The sequence below is a fragment of the Copadichromis virginalis genome, linkage group LG14 (assembly GCF_057382275.1).
Source record: "Copadichromis virginalis isolate Kocher_CV1m ecotype Utaka linkage group LG14, C_Virginalis_male_GT1.1, whole genome shotgun sequence".
Taxonomy (NCBI): domain Eukaryota; kingdom Metazoa; phylum Chordata; class Actinopteri; order Cichliformes; family Cichlidae; genus Copadichromis; species Copadichromis virginalis.
In genome coordinates, this window is record NC_140631.1 from 30,135,264 (window position 1) to 30,155,683 (window position 20,420).

At 41.3% G+C, this 20,420-nt stretch overlaps 1 protein-coding gene across 3 annotated transcripts in view; it reads left to right on the forward strand.

Annotated features, from left to right (window-relative positions):
• igsf9ba (immunoglobulin superfamily, member 9Ba) overlaps nucleotides 1-19,844 on the forward strand; it is a 71,509-nt gene extending 51,665 nt beyond the window's left edge. Inside the window, exons 9-21 of one of the 3 annotated variants that reach the window (XM_085430375.1) lie at nucleotides 945-1,085; nucleotides 1,172-1,291; nucleotides 1,416-1,566; nucleotides 4,481-4,604; nucleotides 5,866-6,041; nucleotides 8,653-8,879; nucleotides 9,097-9,181; nucleotides 9,259-9,420; nucleotides 9,752-9,797; nucleotides 10,608-10,694; nucleotides 11,416-13,041; nucleotides 18,255-18,385; nucleotides 18,470-19,844. In XM_085430375.1, the coding sequence (XP_085286501.1) occupies nucleotides 945-1,085; nucleotides 1,172-1,291; nucleotides 1,416-1,566; nucleotides 4,481-4,604; nucleotides 5,866-6,041; nucleotides 8,653-8,879; nucleotides 9,097-9,181; nucleotides 9,259-9,420; nucleotides 9,752-9,797; nucleotides 10,608-10,694; nucleotides 11,416-13,041; nucleotides 18,255-18,385; nucleotides 18,470-18,678 (3,285 nt within the window). In that variant the 3' untranslated portion in view covers nucleotides 18,679-19,844. Of the gene's footprint in view, nucleotides 1-944; nucleotides 1,086-1,171; nucleotides 1,292-1,415; nucleotides 1,567-4,480; nucleotides 4,605-5,865; nucleotides 6,042-8,652; nucleotides 8,880-9,096; nucleotides 9,182-9,258; nucleotides 9,421-9,751; nucleotides 9,798-10,607; nucleotides 10,695-11,415; nucleotides 13,042-14,586; nucleotides 14,633-18,254; nucleotides 18,386-18,469 lie in introns of those variants that run through there. The other 2 variants (XM_085430377.1, XM_085430376.1) reach the window with 2 other exon arrangements.
• The last annotated feature ends 576 nt before the right edge of the window (nucleotides 19,845-20,420 follow it).

A 20,420-nucleotide genomic window follows, 5' to 3' on the forward strand; every position in this document is an offset into this window, starting at 1 on the left:
TGGTGCATTATCCCGCTGGTCATCATAATACAGGTCATAAAGGGATGGACAAGGTCAGCAGCAGTACTCAGCTAAGCCGTGGTATTTAAATGGTGCTCAGTTGCTATTAGGGGTCCAAAAATGTGCCAAGAAAACACCAAGTAGATCCACAGCATCTAAAATACTCAGTCCAGACTGTCTCAGACCAGCAAGCAAGCCACTTTCTAAGTCTCTTAGATTGTCATTCTTCTCCGTTTTCTGGTGCTTGTTTGGGACTTCAGCAGGTCATCACGACTATGACTACATGCCTAAACTGACCGGGTTGCTCCCATGTCATTGCCATATTAGTAGAACCCGACTGATATAAGATTGTTAAGATGATAGTGATGCCGATATTGGACAAACGTTGCAACAAAAACACTCATAACAAGGTTGAAGCTTGTTTTTTCCACCTTTTACTTTTTAAATTTTCATATATCGGCCATTATAAATGCAGATGCGAATTCATCGGCATATAGCTAGTATCGACCGATATATTCTCCACGCCAATATATCGGTCGGGCTCTGCTGAACAAGCTTGCTCTACTTGCTCAAACAAGCAGCTGAACAAGTGTAACTAATGAAGTGGCCAGTTGGTGCATAAATTAACAAGTAAAGATTTTTTTTTGCATACACAGTACAGCAGCTGCGTACATAAATGATTTTTTTATCATTTCAAAGTGCCACCTGGATATAGCATCTTTGTGCACAGAGCTCTCTATCTTTGCTCTGTTTTTCTTTTATCTAAAATGCTGCCAGTGTTGAGGGCAGGTCTGTATTAAATAAACATTAACTTCCATTCATCTGATTTAAAGAATCTTTGGGGATCTTTGTTTTCTCGTGCAGTTCAAAAACATTAAATGGGACCCTGAGAGTTCAGGAAAACCCCTAAAATCAAGCATTTCAGATGCCCCCTTGTCTTATAGTACCCCGGTTGGAGCCTGATGCCAGACGGAAGTATCCGGGTGGCGGAGGCCACAGAAGACTCCCTGGGCACCTACACCTGTGTGCCTTACAACGCCCTGGGTACCATGGGCATGTCCCCCCCTGCCACTTTGGTGCTAAAGGTAGATCACTGTTTAAGTTCTATATAGTCTCTCTTTTCTAACTTGTGCACACTTACTTGTAAGTGTTTATGATTTGATTTCTCAAGGATCCCCCTTACTTTAATGTGAGGCCTGGGGGGGAGTACCGTCAAGAGGCTGGGAGAGAGCTAGTAATCCCCTGTGCTGCTTCTGGAGACCCTGATATACCATCTATCACCTGGAGAAAGGTGCCAAACAGCTAAACACACGCCATCGAAATTCTCTTGAAAATATGTGCTTGTTTTCACCTATAACTTCTTGACATTTTTGCTGTGTTTAATTGTACCACTGTAATTTTCATGTCAATTGAAGGTGGGGAAGCCAAGCAGGAGTAAGCACAACATCCTACCCAGTGGCAGCTTACAGTTTGTGTCCCTCAGCAAAGAAGACCATGGAGAATGGGAGTGTGTAGCCACAAATGTGGTCACAAGCATCACTGCCAGCACGCGTATCCTAGTCATCGGTACAAACAGTCTGCACAGCGCTCTCAGCTTTCTCAGTTTCCTCAGCCACTGACCTTTCTTACTTATGTTGAGTTCACTTTGCTGTGGGATTTGCATGAAGAAGATGTCACCCTCATCCCTCAAACTCTTTGCCTTTACCCAATTTCCCTTTGGCCATCATTAAAATTTAATCTAATCTTATCTGCAGTGGCTTTATACAGTTAATTTAAAGCCTGAATGTGTAAGTACAATGTGCTGAAACACTGTCACTGCAGCCTTTGTCTGTCTAGTCATTGAACCAAGGGCATCTTTTTTACTCTTTGAATTGACTGACTGAAGTGTTGACAAAGGCAAACAGGGTTATTAAGTTTGAAACAGGCTGCTGAAAGCCTTCATGTGCATTGGTAGAGCCAGTCTTACATTGTGGATCTTCTTATTTTATTTGTATTCTGCGATCAAGTTGCAGCATTCAAACTGATCTCAACAATTTTACCTTTAAGTACCTTTTGTTGTATTCTTTGATCCAAATTGATTTCGCAACACTGACAATGCCTTTTACTTACTTAAGATGTCACAATTTCCTTATGTCTGGAATCCCAGCCATTTAAGTGGGCTGCATACTGTAGCTTCATCGATATATAACTAATATGGCAAATGAAGTTATGATGATTTGCAATTAAATTTCAGATTCTTGTCTAGACTTTGAAAACCTACTGTTGGTTAGAAGTTCAGTTTATCATAAATCAAATTCAAAAAGGTGAACTTACAGTTTCTTAGTTACAACTTATTGTCTTTCATTGAAAGTGAAATATTTCAAACTTTTTTTTGGTTTCATTTGTGTTGATTGCACCTTAATCTCAAATCTAGTATCATTTAATTTAAAATTTGAGCAGACACCATAAATACATCTCTCTCTAGTTCATGCACACAATCACAGTCACGAGGAAGACTGCTGACTATACAGATGATGATCATTCACAAGATCCTGTGTGTAATGAATAATATAATATATAAAAGTTTATATAGAAAATATCAAAACATAAAAGTTTACATTTTTAAATAAAATTATGAAATGAAATAATGATTGTTAAAAATTATTTTCTGCAGAGATAGATAGGAGGCACTGGGACAAAGATGGCCGCTCAGCTTTTCTAATGCTATCACCCCAATAAAAAAAAAAATGCTGTAAAAAATGTAAACAAAAACAATGCAATGATTCGTAAATCTGATAAAGGCCATATTTTATTCACAATATTACATTAAAAACACATTTAAATGTTTAAACTGAGAAAATGTACCATTTGAATAAAAAATGTATATTGACTTTGATGGCAGCGACATATCTTAAAACAGTTTAGCTGTTTTCCGCTGTGTAGCATCAGCCCTTCATTTAACAATGCTCCATAAACTTCCCAGCATTAAGGAGAGCAGCTGTTGAAAGTTTTGGGGAAGAATGTTGTCCCATTCTTGTCTGATATCGGATTCTAGCTGCTCAACAGTCCTGGGTCTTTTTTATCATATTAAAAATGTAATGATTTACTCATGAATATATGAAGTCATGCTGTTCTAATAGATGTAGTAATTGGTTTAGTTTTCTTTTACTGAAATATGCAAGACCTTCACTGGAAAAAGCAAATGTCCTTAAACCTGTGTGTGCAAGCTGATGGTTCATCTCCTCTTTAGTCTGAAAGATGCAATTCCCATGTTTTCTGACAAGAATTTCACATTTTAAGTCATCTGAACAGTTTTCCACTTTGCCTCAGTTCATTTTAAATGAGCTTTGTCCCAAAGAAGACAGCGACATTTCTGCATCACGTTCACATGTGGATTCCTCTCTGAATGATAGAGCTCTTATCTGCATACATGGATGGTAATGTGCTCACAAAGAGTGATTTCTGAGCCCACACAGTGATTTCCATGACAGAATCATGCCTGTTTGTAATATACTGCTGTCTGATTGGGCATCCAATATAGATTTTTGGCCTTGCACACAGAGATTTCTCCAGATTCTCTGAGTTTATTGATGATATTATACTCTCTAAGATGCTCTTTTATACCCAACCATTAGCAACCTGCAAAACATGTCTAAGCTGTTTCCTAGCTATGTGTTGCCCCCATCTCAGCTCATCTCTTTTTTTAGATGTGTTGCTGCCATCAAATTCAAAACTAGCTAAAATGTTTAATAAAAAAGTTTTAAAAAAAATCAAAATATTAATGTAGTTTATCAAAGAAATGTTTAATATTTTTTAAAAACAGATGTGAGAGCTGTACAGGTAAATCATAAATTCTGTGAACTCTCCTCTGGTGAAAGCGAGCAGATCAGTAAGACTGACACCGTGGTCCATTGGCCTATTTTCCAAGGATTCATCACAGTGTTGCACAGCTGGCAACGTTCAGCTCGCCTCCATGTGACCAGCACTAAGCTGGCAGGTGTGGCAGGGTGGTGCAGACAGCTGTGCTCCTCCGACCACCCACAGGTCTCCCTTTTATCCCAGTGAGAACTAACTGGCTTCAGGCCACACTGCACAGCTGCTAGGCCTGTTTGGTGGGATGAGATGAGCTGCAGATAGCACTGCTGCACTTGAATTGCCTGACCTTACGCTGGTCACCACCTCAGCCAGCATCACATGATTTGCATAGAGCTGGCAGATGCATGACACAGCAACATTTGGAGGGTGAAAATAGCATAAATAGCATAAATAATTTGCGTCATTTACATTATTCGACTAAAACACAAATCATAGTAATTCAGGAACAGACAGTTATATGTATAAAATGTCAAAACAGTATTAGTATTTACAGAATTTCTATAGCTTAATCACTGCAAGTGATATTAAGTGATGTGTGGGTGTAAGATGTTATATTATAAGTAAATTAGTATGTGTGCATTATGAATTTATTCCCACTCTGTCTCTGTCTCTGTAAATCACTCAGGCACCAGCCCACACGCTCCTGGCAATATCCATGTACTGCCCTTAACAACCTCTGCTAATGTGTCCTGGGAACCAGGTTATGATGGCGGCTTCGAACAGACATTCTCTGTGTGGTATGGTCCAGTGTGAGTACTCTCACTTTACTTTAAATCAATGCCAGCAGTCTGCATAGATGCAGAAACAGATGGTAGCTGGAGGTAGACGCATACGTCCGGATTAGTCGGAGCTCTTCTTCGCAAATTCAGTCAGACGCTCCCAGCGGGATTTTTTTGACTTGAGGTATTTAGTGTATATAGATATAGATGTGCATAATTCATGGTGTGCACTGAGAACTTAATGGAGTGTCACTGCAGGAACACCAGATGGCATCACAAAAATTTAGAATATTTTTCCCTGTGTGCAAATCATTTATCCTGGTGTATCAGGAAAGACATTTGTTGACTGTAAACATGAAGACAAGGACATCACAGACATGAATATGTGAGTCACAGTCTGCAGTTGTGCCTCTGTAAGCGATACTGTAATTACATACTGAGCACATTTTTTAATGTCGAGCAAAACACATTATGGCTGAGTGGAGTGCAGTATTGTGGACACAATGAATACAATAAAACACAATAAAATAGCTGTGACTTACACAAGACTTACATGATAGAGAAATACACAAAGTATGTATTAATGTATCTTTAATTAACATAATATTTATCTTTTTATGCACAAAGAGGACATTTATAGTTTTTTTTAGTCTAACAGGAAAAATATTAAGACTTTTTTGGAAAAGAGTCTAAGAAAAAAGGCAAATTTATGTTTATCTGATGTTCTTTACATTTTTATTTTAAAAATTTCCCCCAGTTTCCAAGACTCTGGAAATCCAAATATTATGTATCTCACACTATTATAAAAAGGAAAAAATTCAGGTTTCCAGTTTATATTTAGGTTTTCCTTAAAACGATGCATATCAGGAACTGTTCTGTGCATTATTAGATTAAATTCTCATTTTTTGACTGAACTAGACCAGGCATATATATTTATGGAATAGGAAAAGTTGCTTACACCTCATGGGGCTGATGATGTGAACTGTTTCAGCTGCTCTCCACTTCTCTGGCAGGCTGTTCTAACAGCTCAGAGCTTGAAATTAAAGGCTGCCTCTCCCAAAGTTTTTCTCCTACGCGTTACAGTGTTTCAAAGAGTCGAGCCTGGAGGTTTCATAAATCGTAAGCATGTTAGATTGATCCGAGTCTCTAAAACGTTATAAAAGTTACTCTGTTTGGTGCGTCGCCTTTAAATTAGATGCAGCTTGTCATGTGACTGTTTATAGTTAATTAATCATTATAGATTTTCTCCTTCATAAGTTTCTCTTTGTCTGCTTTATTTCTCTGTCCGTAGGTCAAAGAAAATAGACTTCGGTCCTCATGACTGGCATTCGATGCCAGTTTCTGGTGCTCAGACCTGGTTGGTGGTGCCAGGGCTGGAGGCTGGGACAGAGTACCAGTTCAGTGTGTTGGCTCAAAACAAACTGGGCACGGGCCCATTCAGTGAAGTTGTGACAGTCACCACTGCAGGTGGGTACTGCTAATCAAAGGATGTTCCAGCCATGTTTGCTGCTTTTTGACTTCAGAATCAACCCGCTGAGTTGCACTGAGACACTATTTCTAATTTTAGACTATAACCAGACACAGTGTGGAATATACTGCCCTCTAGTGATGGTTAAACTCATCCTGTCCTATGCTTAGTTTTATTGTTTAAATGTGAATGCTGTATTCAGATTTCCAGATGAGATACAGTCCAATGTGATTTTGTATGTTTGTATGTGCTCATCTCCATCACCTTCAAAAGCTCAGAGCAACAAATTAAATGAAGAAATGCAGCCACAGTGGCTGTGTAGGTTTATTTAAGCCCTACTTTACAGTTCTTAAGCTTACTTTATTATGTAATGCAGGCTACCTTGTTGGTAGAGGTTGTTGGACATGATGACTGCCCACTAATCTGCATTTTAGTTACTTTTAATGTTATATTAGAAACACTCTGCAGTACAAAATGCAATAGTTACTTAGTGAGACTCTTTGTATGTTTTATTGTAGAAATGAAATGTATATTGAACCCGTAAGTTTATCCGTATCATCTAATTCAGAAATAATGGAAGTTACAAGAAAGATAGAGACACACTTGTGTTGTTTACATTTAAACTGTTAACAAATTGGTGTCACAAAGTTTTTTAGGAAGATTTCCAGACTGTAATAGTCATTACAGTCTGGAAACAGCTAATATGGATGTTAATTAATAAAGTTAAACATGAGATCCTTCAGACACTTTGAATGGCCAGACAGGAAATGGAAGAAAAGCCGCAGGTGGTAAAGCCTTTGATAGATGTCAGCCAGAGGCATTTTTGATCTTGTGTAATAAATGTTTGCCTAAGGAGCAGCCTGCTTGTGAATTCAGCTACATGGGGCTAGTTTGAAGAGGATCTTGACTTGAAATATAGTGTTTTTGCTTTGTTTTGTTGTGTTTTTCAATATTACCTTATTAAGTGATCAGTTTCTAAGCAGTAAAGTGTTAAATTATAACAAGACTACAGTATTACTCTAAGGGAATTGTTTCTATTTATTCGTTTAAGCCAGCGGTCTGCAACCTTAACACCCAAAGAGCCATTGGGATTTGGTTTCCAAGCAAAAGAAAACACTGGGAGCCACAAATGCTTTTTGAAATCTAAAATGAAGATAACACTGTATATATTGTTTTTTACCTTTATGCTTTGTGTGTACAACTAAGGTGTGTTGCTTATGAAATCCATGAAGTGCTACAGAGAAAATTACATTTTATTTATGTTATTAACACATTTTGAACTCTTAAAGAAATATAACAAAAGGAGAGACACCCAGCTGAACTAAAAGGATCCATGTAGCAAACAAAAACTGTTATATCGCCTTTGGGCTTTTGGAGCCTTGACCTGACTTTTAAAAAATATTTGGAAAAAAAGCACTATGCTGCTGAAAAATGAAAAATAGATATTTGCAAAATTCTGCCTAAATATGTATTTTACCTGGTTAATGTGTGTGGCAGGGCGTGGTCTGCAGTGCTGCTGCAGGGGAGGCGCCTTAACATCTGTGCTCTCTCTGCTGTTGTGTTGGTGTGTGTCGGGCTGTGAGCTGCAAAGCTACAGCCGGCTGTATGCGTACAGCAACCGTGTGTGAAAAGTGGTCAATAAAGAGATGCTAAAGAGCGTGTTCATGGAAACATCGTCGGGTCTGCCGTAGTATGTTTACAATGGGACTTCTGCTTCTGTGCAAATCGGGGCTTTACAAAGTCACTTTCATCTTTACGCAGGACTGTAAGCTGTCATCTGTGAGGCGTGCGCGGTGTTTGTTTTTAACATAGTTCACGGAGGAGAATAGCTGCTGACATAATGTGGATCCAAAGAGCCATAATTGGCCTACCTGGGGTTGAAAGTCTCGATAAATGCACGGCGTTTCGGCGGGTATACCGGCTTCAGCGAGTGTGACGCTTATTTTGAGCGATGAAAAAATAATAGAACGTAATTTTATTTTTATATTTCAATATCACAATAATCTTCCAATTTAGAACTACAAGTTAAAAAAGAACTAACATAAATAAAATACACTTCAGCTAAATACTTCTAATTTATTTTCACATTATGTGCACATACCCCTGGGTATGTGCACATAATGCCCATTGGATAATCCGGCCCAGATGGTGGGGGTACTTTTTGCCTCGTGAGCCCTGATTCGGCCTCACATTGCCAACTGTTTTCCTTCATTTAGCAAATGTTAAATGAGGTCTGCAAAGTTCTGACCTAATTCACACTCTCAGATGGAAACCAGTAGGCTTCTGCTGTTTAATACATTTCTCCACGACCTATAATGAAATATTTTGAGTTAACCAATCAGCTTTGATTAACCTAAGAAATGTAAGAAAAGTCAATGCTCTTTGTGTTGCTATTTCTGATTTCTTGGTAATCGTTACATCCAAAGTGTACTCTGATGCTCCATTGATGGAGGTCCCTGAATGGAGCCCATCCAGAGTTTTTATCTGGACCCTATCTAACTCTTTAAAAAAAAAAATGCGATCGCACGAGCAACACCCTGTAACTTTTTTTGTTTGTTTGATTTTTTTCCCCCATTGAATACATTTTCATAATGCATGGTTGGTTCACAGGCTCTCCTCTGGGTACCCCAGAACCACTGGTGCTTCTTACTCCACCACGGTGCCTCACAGCCAATCGCACGCAGCACGGTGTCCTCCTCACGTGGCTCCCTCCAGCCAACCACTCCTCGCCCATCGACCGTTATATCATGGAGTTTCGCCTTGGGGAGAGGTGGGAGGTTCTGGATGACTTAATCCCTTCAACTGAGACCGAGCTCATAGCCAGAGACCTTGTTCAGGTCAGTATATGGAAATTTAGCTGTGTAACGTTGAATCCTAAGGAGTAGAAAAGTAGTACTTTTTTGTCAATCCAATTAAGGAAAAGTAGCTCCTCTTTGGTATGCAAACAGTTATAAATAAGAAGCTGCTTTCAATATATCATGTGCAGCAAGACAATGCCTTATAGTCTGAGCACAATACCCTGCATTGCAGCGCATCTCTGCATCTCTCTGACAGGAGTCCTGGTATGAATTTCGAGTAATGGCCGTTATGGATGACCTGATCAGCGAGAGCAGCAATGTTGTGGGAGTTTCTAGCACAGGTGAGTGTCTTTGTGCTCGGCCCTTATGAATAATCTATTTTTAAGTTGTTACTCCATATCTCCTTTTATGCTCTCAGATCCCTTCCCTGCTCCAGAGTTGCCCGATGAGGGTTTGGCGCGACCTGTGGTGGCAGGAGTCGTGGCAACTATCTGTTTTCTGGCAGCGGCGGTACTGTTCAGCACTCTAGCAGCTTGCTTTGTCAACAAGCAACACCGTCGCAAACTCAAGCGCAAACCAGGTTAGTCTCCTCTTTCACTTAAATTTACATAGATTAGGTAAAAGTTCATGTTTGACCATGGATGGGTTTATCAATGGGCTCAGAGGCACAAAGAAAAACACAAAGCAAGCACAAAGAGATAAAAAATGACAACAAAGAGTAGCTAAGAAGTAAATTGTTTGCAGTTGTTTTTGGTCTTTTTCAGTCTGTCTTGCTTTTTGTTTTGCTGGGCGGGGGTCCTTTATCGTCTGCGCCCAGAAGCTCATTGTCTCATAATTCATCCCTGTGACTGACTTTTACCTGTGGTGTTCATTAGAGAAAATCCTAAACTTAAATGTGTTTGTCCTCTCAGATCCTCCCTTGTCGGTGACACACTTCAGGAAAAGCATTGAGTCGCCGTAAGTAAAGCTACCCCAGAGCCTCTCCTGTCTGCTAGAGGTCGCCACTACTGTTCGTCCTCTCTTACACCTGTTATAACTACCCTTGCATGCTGTGACAAGTCATACACGTTAACATTAAATAACACTCAGTTCTGACCTGTCACCTGAAAATACCTTTTGGAGCCTACTGGGAAGAATTGATTTTTACCCTCAGCATGTTTTCTCCAGTGCTTTTAAACAACAAGTCAGTATCTAACATGGTATATCTGAGGAAAGTCTTGAAAATGAACCAAAAAAAAAACCCCATTGATGACATGATTGGGCTTCTTGGTAGGTGTAAAAGAACATGAACAGTAGCAACCTCTAGCGGATCACGGGAAAAATTAAGGAGAGTTCAAAGCAGCAAAGTCTGCATTTTAAGCACATTACCCAGAGTGCTCAAGCTGCAGTATGTGTATTGATTTTTGATCCATCTGTATTCTTTAACACTGTCTGCTTTCTGCATGATTCTCAGTGTTTAATGATGCTGTTTCTTTGTACAGTATCAGCTACACGTGTGTACCTGTCTGTCTGTATATCTTGTGTACATGTATGACTGCATTTCAATCTCAAAAGAAGCTCCTTTCTGACTCTAATCTGTGTAAATCCCATTGCAGAGTAAATGTATGTTTGCTTGTGACTTTAAAACCTAAAACATCAGTATCAGATTACTTCTTTCTATTTTTTCATGAAATGGTCCAGGCTGCTCAGGGAGTTTACACTTAGTCCTTCCAGCAAGTAGCATAGTTAAAGATGAACCAGGCCCGTGTCGTTTGTTTCCCATCGCAGGCCTCCTCTCACCCCCTTGCCAGGGGTAGAGCCCTGCTGGGACGAGCCTGCCAGGAGCAGTTTCTTGCCCCCGCCGGCCAGCCCCCTGTGAGTGCCTGCCTGCACCAAAATACAGAGTGTGCTGCACTGCACTGGCTTGGCTGCATGGTTAATGCATTGCATAGAAATGATTAGCTCACAGTGATTATTTGTAGTTGTAGGGGTGCCTACTATTTGCATGCACAGACTTCCATGCACCATACAGGGATTAAATTGCACTAGCTCAGCTGCATGTACAGTACAGTACTGTGTATATGCACTCACATTCTAATTGATGTCTACCCGATGCATTCAGTGACCCAGTACAGTAAGTGTCGAGTATGCTGCTCCTGGTGTGGGCAAATGAGGCCTGGTTAGATGTCATCTGCTTTCCACACATCACCATTTGGTGCAGCATATGGAAATTGGTCTCACGTCTGCTCAAGAAGATGTAGACTCAGTAGATCTGTGATACGGTTGTCATGGTTGCGTTGTTGGCTTTTCTCTCATCCCGTCACTCTTTGGTTCATTAGCTGCAGCCCCTATCAGGAGTCTGCTGCCGCCATAAACTGGCCATTATACCGTAATGAAGTTCATTATGGCTGCCTTGATCGAGCGCTTTGGCTTTCTACTGTGTCATCTGTTTACAAACCGCAATCATATCAGTTTATTTCAAGTATCAGAGATTTTTGGGGATTTGTTTTAAAATACTCCTACCACTATCCGCTTCATCTGTTATGTGTTAAATTAAGCCGGCGTTCTGTGTCTGCATTTTTATTTTTTTTATCAGGTTATCATCGGGGAAGATAAGTCCAGAGAGCTCCCCTCCATCTCGGCCCCGTTCTCTTTCGTCGGAGGGTTCCCACGGTCCGGGCCTGTATGTCAGGAAGCTCCCGAGTCCTCAGAGAGAAAAAGAAAAAGAGCTCTCCTTCTACAAGAAAACCAAGCGTGCCATAGCCAGCAAGAAATACAGTGTGTCCAAACATGAGGCAGAGGTCACCACGCCTATTGAGCTGATAAGCCGTGGCCCCGATGGCCGCTTCGTCATGGAGACCAGCCCACCTCCCCGCCGCATCCAGGGCTTCCCCTTCGCAGAGGAGTCTGACATGTACCCTGAGTTCCGGCAGTCCGATGAGGAGAATGATTTTGACCCAGGGCCTCTGCCGCCCATCATGCCCACGCTGCGGCCCCAGCTCTCCCCAACGTCCTCGAGCCTGGAGTCAACGCAGCCCCCCACCTACAGCCCCCGCCTACACAGGCCCATGGAAGGTATGAGCTTTGCAGAGGGCAGTGCACTTCACGCCTCAGGGCAGGCCCCGGCCTCCCGCTACAGGGGCTTTCCCCAAGGCCCATTCTATGGGTATCTAGGCAGCCGCGCTGAATCAGGGATTCCACCACCATTCTACATGCCTGACATCAGCCCACGTAGCTCCGCTCTATCCTCACCCCCAGGCACCGCCGAGGGGCCCTTTGGTTACCCCTCCATCCCCGAGGAGAGTGGAGAGATGGAGCACCATCAGTACACTGCCTCTGGCCATTCTCTGTCTCACACACACAGCCCTCCTTCTCGCTCACCTGAAAGCTGGCAGCCTCATGAGTTACCCTTCCTGGGTCTAGAAGGTCCACGGTTCATATATCCACCTCACCATCCGTTACATCACCCCCAGGACCTCCCTGACCCACCCCCATATCCTCCTCACTCTCTCCCTCCCAGTCGCCTGCACCTCCCACACCTAAAGGATCCAATAAGCCCCGGACTCCTGCAGCTGGAGGTTCCTGTGGCTCCCCCAGGCAGAGACAGGCCCCCAGGGCCTCCGGTTAGGCGTTTAGCTATGCAACAGGCCCAGAGTCTCGGCCAGCTCAGACACACGGCCCACGGTGTGGGTGTACCAGTGTTGCCTTACCCTGACCCGGCAGTCCGTGCAGGGAGCCCAAGCACAGCCCCCAGTAGTAGCCCTCAGTCCTGGCTCAGCCCGAGGGCGGGGCGCCGGGCAGACCCCAGCCTACCCCCACTAGTACTCCAACCCTCCCGCCTCTCTCCACTCTCCCAGAGCCCACTTAGCACCCAGCCGGGTTCCCCAGATATTCTTGTAAGGCCTCCTCCGCGCCCCAGCATCCTCCGCACCTCTCGGTCTCTGGAGATGCCTGAGATCACCCTGCAGCCCTCGGCTACTGTCAGTTTCTCTCGGAGGTCCTCCCTGACCGCCTCTCCTACTCAGAGCCAGGGCGCCAAGCAACCCAGCCCCAGTTACCACGCCCACATGTCCTATGCCTCCACTGCAGCCAGTTACCCCTCCCAATCCCCCTCTCCCCCTCCGGAGGGCAGGGATGTTTTCGGGCAGAGGCCATCCCAGAGAAGGACAGAGGAGGAGATGCTACCCTCAGAGCCCTCCCAGCTCCAGATATCAGCCTCAGGGTAGGTGATCCATTGCAGTAGAGAATAGTCACACATTTTTTAAGGAGGAGACTTTTCGTCTGCTCGCTAAATATCCTCAGTATCACTTTGATGTTTCCATTAAGAAGTAATTAAGATGCATATTGTACTTTAATATGCAGAAGGCATGTAATTGCATTTAGCACACATTGTCTCAGTTCATTAAAAATGATCTAAACATTAACATTGAATAGCATGTGAAAGCTCAGTGTGATTTTAAGATCATGTATTTTTGTATATAGTACTGATGGCTCGTAATCAATAGAATCGATGAAATATTGATCATAATTCAAACTTAAATCAACTTTAAAAGCCATTTTTTCTGTTTCCCATGTTGAATCTAAAATCTTTGAGTTAAAGTATTTTAAAAACTGAGTATAAATTATATTAAATCGGGTCGGTTTATGAAACTAGTGTTTATAGGTTTAACCTCAACAATTTACTGTACATTTAATGAACAATTACATTTATTATTTATACCATTATTCTGTCACCTTCCAGACTATTTATTCATGGATAATAAATTGCTTACTTATTCATAACTCAACCAATATTAGAGCTAGTAGCTTATAGCCGCTTGTAGCAGAACACTTTTCTTCTTTGTTGAAGAAGATTGAAATTGTAAAAGTCTATATTGTAGCTTAGCGATGGAAAGAAAGTGTAAAACAAAGCAGTTGGTAGTTTGTACACATTTAGTAGTTGACACATACTCATTGTGTTATGTTATTCATTAACTTTCGCTTCTTGCTCATAAACTAATAAGATTGTTTTAAAAAGAATTAGTAAACAATTTATAAACAAATAATGAAGCCATAATCTCAACTTATCAATACTTTATAAGGATGGATAACAAACCATCTGGTCTATAGTTATACAGTTGGATGAGTTGTATTTATAATAGTAAAGTCATAAATAGAAGGCTCTGTGTCTGTCACTTGATCATAAAAAGTAAGATGTTAAATATATCCTGGGACTCCCACTTTTCTAGAAGGTCCAAAATTGGAGCGCTAAAGAGGCAAACGAAGTGTTTTGAGGAAGATGACTTGGCAAAATAGTTCACTTTAATCCGATGTATTGCAGAATGATTTATTAACCATGAAATTAATATATTCAAAAATAATTAGTGTCAAGTTATAAGGCATATAACATATAATGGCTGCATTATTAGAAAGTGGCATCCGTAAGGATAAAAACCGACTAACCCGCTTAAATAGAACAATAGATTTTTTTTCTCGTAGTATTGGTAGATCAGTGGCTGAGCACATTTACTACATAAAGGAGGAAATGTTATGCTTTACACCCACATTTAAACACATCTACACCCCGTAGAGTTTCTTTACTGCACACACTCCTGTGGCCCCTCACACCCACCTCACTACCCTAGAAGCTACAATCACATGGTAGCTAAAGCCATGCAGCAGAGACTCGCTCCTGCACTATCACTGGCCTTTAAGGGAAAGTAGCTTATAGGGCTGCTGCTTTTTAGAGGGTAAGGGTCTTACCTGATTTGTTTTTGATTGATCTCAGCTATCTGGGCAGCGTTGTTGTGACCCGGTCCCCTACGCCGCAATAGGTAAGGGTCGGACCCATGTCTGAGAGGGGAGGGGTCAGCAGGGGGAGGGCTCTAATCACTCTCTCCTTTAAAGGGGAATCGCTTTGGGTTGTGCCTCTGTGCTGGATTCAAGTGAAGTGCAACTAATGGTAATAATGACTGCAGGACACATTTGTCAATACAGTTTCAAGGCAGAGTAAGCCTGCTGTGGTGTAGGCTACAGTAATTAGGCTTGTGAGCAAGCAGGAGGAGTGGTTTTGGATTGTGGAGAAGCATTTGATTTTGTCCTTTTCATTGTTTGAACGCAGACATGTTTCCCTGCACTAAAAAAAAAAAGAAAAAGCCTTGAATCAATAGAGGACGCACATGAATGATAGACTGGAGTATTCCCCTTTAAAGTTTTGTTCCATGTGCAAAATGCCATGCATGCATTCTCTAAACTTCTCTCTACAACCAAACAAATAACAACAATTCTCAAACTAAATTCTTTGTCACATTTGTTGTCCTGAGTGCTTTCGTTTTTTCTGTCATGTGACTGTTTTTAATGGCCATTTCCTCTTCCTGTCATGTGACTTGTTCTTTAACGGCCATTTCCTCTACCTGCCATCTCCTCCCGTCAGCATGGTGAAGCCTCTGTACGCAGTGTTCATGTTTCTGAAAGTGTGCTGTATAGTGTTTATGTCTATGGAAATGAGCAATATTTTAACACTGTTGCCTCGGCACACAGTTTATGTGATGATAATGGAAATGTTCTCTAACTGTCCAGGACTGTTGCAATTCTCCGATTTGTCTCCCCCTCTCTGCTAATGGCTCTCAATCTTTCTCTCCACAGTGACAAATGATGGACAGCATCTCTAAAGCTTTGTGTTCCCATGCCTTTTGAAACAATACATGTTTGGCGCGACAACCTGACTTAATGAAAGCATTAAGTCAGGTTCGACGCTGTTTGCATTCAGTTCTTTGAAAGGCAAAGAGCCAACAGTGAGCCTCGTGAACACAAGCTTAACTTTTTGTGAGGTTATTGGACTTTTTTTTTATTTAACTTTATTGCATCTTTCTATGAGAGAGATGGACAACAAAAGTACAACAAGCGTATTCCAGTACGAGGTAAAACTGCTTCTAAGCAGACCACTGGAAGTGAGGATACCTTAACGTGATGTGATTACTTTGTGCTGATTAATTAATTATTTTCATTCAACTTCGCATGCATCACTCATGAAATGAAAATAGTTCTCAAGGTTTCAGGAACACCTTCCTGTGTGTTTTCTGGTTTCTGGTTTTTTGAAATGTGCAGAACTTTCATGTTAGGATGCAGAGCAATCAGAGAAATGCAGAGTACATAAATGGACTGCAGGGGTTGGCAACCTTTTTTTATGATGATAAGTTTGACCTCATCTACAATTTTATAATATTATATGCACAGTTTGGGTTGCAAAATTATAGCCATAGCTGCGATGCAGCTGACTAATAAGTAAAATACAGAAATTTTCCCAGTAATTAAGTAAGCAACAGTTAGTGTGGACAGAGGCAAGTGTTAAAGGAATTAATTAAAGCCTCTTTTATGTAATCATCTTCTCTGACTTTGAGTTGAAAACAGGGGTGTCAAGCATAAGGACTGGGGGCCAGAATCGGCCCGTTAAAGACTCCAATTTGGCCCTCTTGAGAATGTAAAGGAGTGTATAGATTTTGAACTTCTAACTGGCTTTTCCTATTGACAAAGATCTTCCCATGTCCATTCATACTGTACTAAAGCAACTAAGGAATAAATAAACATTTAAATAACAGAGAAAACTCAATTCACTTTTATTTATATAGCCCCAAATTGCAACATCAGGGAAAACTCCCTTTCAACAGGAAGAAGCATCCAGTAGAGGCAGGCTCAGGGAAAGACGGCCATCTGACGGGGTGGGGGGAGGAAGACAGGACAAAGACATGATGTGGAATAATATTAAAAATAGATTAATAATAACTAATGCAGAGTGGTGTATAAACATATAGTGAGTGAAAAAAAGGGTGAGTGAGGAGTAACAGTCAGTGCATCATGGGAAGCCCTCAGCAACCTAGACCTATTGCAGCATAACTAAAGAAGGATTTGGGGTCGTGTGATCGAACCGTAACTATAAGTTTTATCAAAAAGAAATGTTTTAAGTCGAGCTGGTTCCACAGAAGAGGGCCTTGAAGCGGAAAGCTCTGCTCCCCATTCTGTGTTTAAATACTCACAAATAATCCAGCAGTGGGAGAACACAGTGCTGCATTCGGGTGAAATGGTACCATAAGGTCTTTAAGATAAGATTGGGCCTGATTATTCAAGACGTTGTATGTGATGAAAATTATTTTAAATTTGATTCTGGGTTTAACAGGGAGCCAATGAAGTGAAGCCAGTATGGGAGAAATATCCTGTCTCTTTCTAGTCCCTGTCAGTACTCTTGCTACAGGATAGAAATTTCTGTGAATTAACAGAAAAAAACTTTATTACATTACATTTTATAATTCCAGGGAAATGAGCTACCAGACCTTTTTCTGTAATTTTACCCATTAATTTCTTTCAATTTAAGCCCAATTTGCACTTACTAAATCAGCATTTCTGTGTCATGCACTTGAAGATATCTGAGGGACAGGGGAGGATTGTATGGCAGCCTAAAGACCTCTCAGCATGAACTGTATGGTGCTTGTAAAGTCACATTACCATGTCAGCAAGTCTTTTGCTGATTCACCAAAACAAGATAACAAGAAGCCCTTTTATTAGTAACGTTTAGCAACAGGGCAACCGCCACTTACACATTATATTTAAGGCACACATTTCTTCAGCCCACAGCTGAACACGTTTGAAAAAGTGACCCCAAATTTTGATTGGTAGTTTGTATTTTCTGAACCATTGTCCGTCTCACGGGCCACTACTTGAAAACGAGATTGTGTGCTGACGCAGGTGACGGTCAGAGGTTGCCGACCCCTGAACCTACGGTCTAGTAAAAATAGCGCTAATAGAGAATTTTGTACAATTTTTTTAGACGACTTCATTGGTACAGGAACTGTCAAGTTCCAGAAATTATTTTCATTTTATGAGTTTTATACAGCAAAGAGGCCAATATTGCTCGCATTTCTGAAGCAGTCACTATTTAAAGACCCAAATGTTAAAGCGAAAGCTTGCTGTAAACTTAGCACGTTTCTTTTATAGTTTTGTCTCTAAGACTCGATGAAATCCCAGATTTTAAAGAGCGTTATTCCACCAAAATCAGAAGAAAATGAACTGATTGAATGAATTGAATTTGAGAACAAATACACTTTAATTATAAATCCCAGAGTGGGTCTTTAACATAATGATTGTTTAAGAAAAACAAATGTATAGCCAATAATTCACCAACTCCACTGCCACCTTAAGTCAACTATTCTTTCTTTCTCTTTTTCATTCTCTTTCTTTCTTTGTATCTAACTTTTCTCATCCATCACCGCAGATAGAAAGTGGAAATTCATCATCTTAGTGAAAGGGCTCTCAGTAGAAGTTCAAGAGCTCATCAAATCATATGATAGCACCTTCTGGAAATAGAAATGAAAGTGCCATTTTGTCTGTTCTCTCTGAGACGTGACCGAACACGACTGTTGGATTAATCCAGAACAATGTGTGCTGTGTCTTTCATCTTCTCAGGGAACCTCTAGGTGCGTCTAGCGATACTGCCGGGTCTGAGAGCTTACCAGCACTGCTACAACACTGTATTACTAAAGCCAAGGGAGTGGCTGCCAACAACAATAACAACACAACCTCCGGAAGGAGAACAGGTTTGTCTGACGATCGGAGAGCAGCCACAAAAGATTACCGATCAAACGGCCGTCCTGTGTATGAGTCCTTTGCCTCTCTTTCAGGTGCGTCTCTCTCTCAGACCCAGCAGCAATCTCAGACACCCCAAGAGGGAGAGGATCTTAACCTCCCGAGAAAGAGGAAAAAGCAAAACAAGAAGAACCCCTATCTCTATTTGACCTCCTTCCTGCGCCGCAGGCAGTTCGAGGAGGACCAGACAGGCATTCTGGCCAGTGCAGACTCAGAGGGCCCAAATTATGGGACTCTACGCTGACCCGTGTGCCCAACAAGCCATTGGACTCGACTAAACTGACCACCCCTGAGAAATCCCACCTCAGCACGTCCTGCTCTACCCAAATATCAAACGAATACCTTTCTTATAATCCTTAAAAAGTTAATCTGCGTTTCGGGGAGTGGGAAACATTGAGCTGAATACTCCGGGGTTGGAAGACAAGAACAATGGCTTTTCCGGGTTGTCACTGCAACTTGTCTTTGAGGAATTTCACTTGAAAATGCTCTGAAAATATATAATGTATATAAATAGTAAAACAAGGGAATTAAGCTTCCCCCTACAGTAATAAAAAAATGTGTTGGTTGAGTATGTCACAACACGTTCAAGATTTTTCACTCACTGGTCATTGAGGGGTCCATATCTTTAGGTTTTTCAGTGATACAGCGTACTGTTAAGCCTGGTGCGTCCTCGGACAGGGACATGAGTCTACCTTTCCTACAATACAAATAGATTCAGTATTTAAACACAGGGTTCTTACCACAAATATACCTCAGAGTAAACGCAGATTTGCTGTAATTCTTGTGGTATACTGTACGTACTTGACCTTTTTACATATGGATAAAAAGGTTTATATCACACGCCACTCTCATTCTCTCAAACGGATAATATGGCCTAACTTTATCTACTTTAGAAGCTTTTTATTACCAGTAAAAGCTAGCATATTGTGTTTGTTTTGATTTGTGACCCGATGCCAACAATTAGAGGAAGGCGTCTTCATTTTACTGCGCGATGGTTCAAGTGTGTTTACAGCACTGCGGCGCTGCGTTAAGACAAAGATCATAACCTTCACGAGATCGCTCAAACTAACTTAGGACTCAGATGCTCAGCGGAGGTTGGACTTGAAGGGTCAGAGGGACGGGGGTGACAAATTGTGAACTGTACTGTATGTATTTCATTATTAAGGAAATCATTTGTGGAACGCGGCACAGCTCGAGGTGCCTTTTTGTTTTTGCCTTGTATTTATCTGTTGTGTTTGCTCATTTTTTCGAACATAAACTGCCTTTTTCTTCGCCTTCTCACGCTTCTCTCACTGTAGGAGTGAGGGAGTCCGATAGCGTGTGTGTGTGTGTGTGTGTGTGTGTGGTTTTACTTTTTCTGCCAAGGACTCACGAGAGAAATCGCTACGGAAGATGCATGAACACTTGTTTTCTTTTAACATGGGCTTGTGCTTCAACTGTGTATATCCAAATAATAGGATAGAACCAGATTAAAACCTATGAAAAACAATTTTTAAAAAAATGCGCACAGTCAGATTAGGAGGGGAAAAAGGCAAATAAATCGACACATTTTTGCACTGTACATGCAAAAGATTTGATGCAAAAATAACCAAGCAGTACAGCGAGGATGTTAATGTTTAGCAGCAGCTCTTAGAGGAGAATGTGATTGTTTCTAAAGCTGTTAACAAGCAATGGGAAATATTCAAACGACGGCCACCTTGACTGTTTATCTTTACCAACTGTAGATTACTTGCTAGCTACTTCTCTGTGTGTTTGTTGATTTTTCGACACTAACCGATACTGAATGTATGTTTTGCTGTACAGGAAATGAATGTCCCAATGTCACAGAACATTGAATGACCCGTCATTATTGCTTCTAGTGTAGCTGAGATTGGTGAGGTGACCAGTTGGCGCATCAAGTCCAAATTCCTGTATGCAGTCCCACGCGGTTTCTGAGCCAAGTCCCCGCTTTGATCTGCAGAAGAGGAAAAGCAGTTATCATCGTAT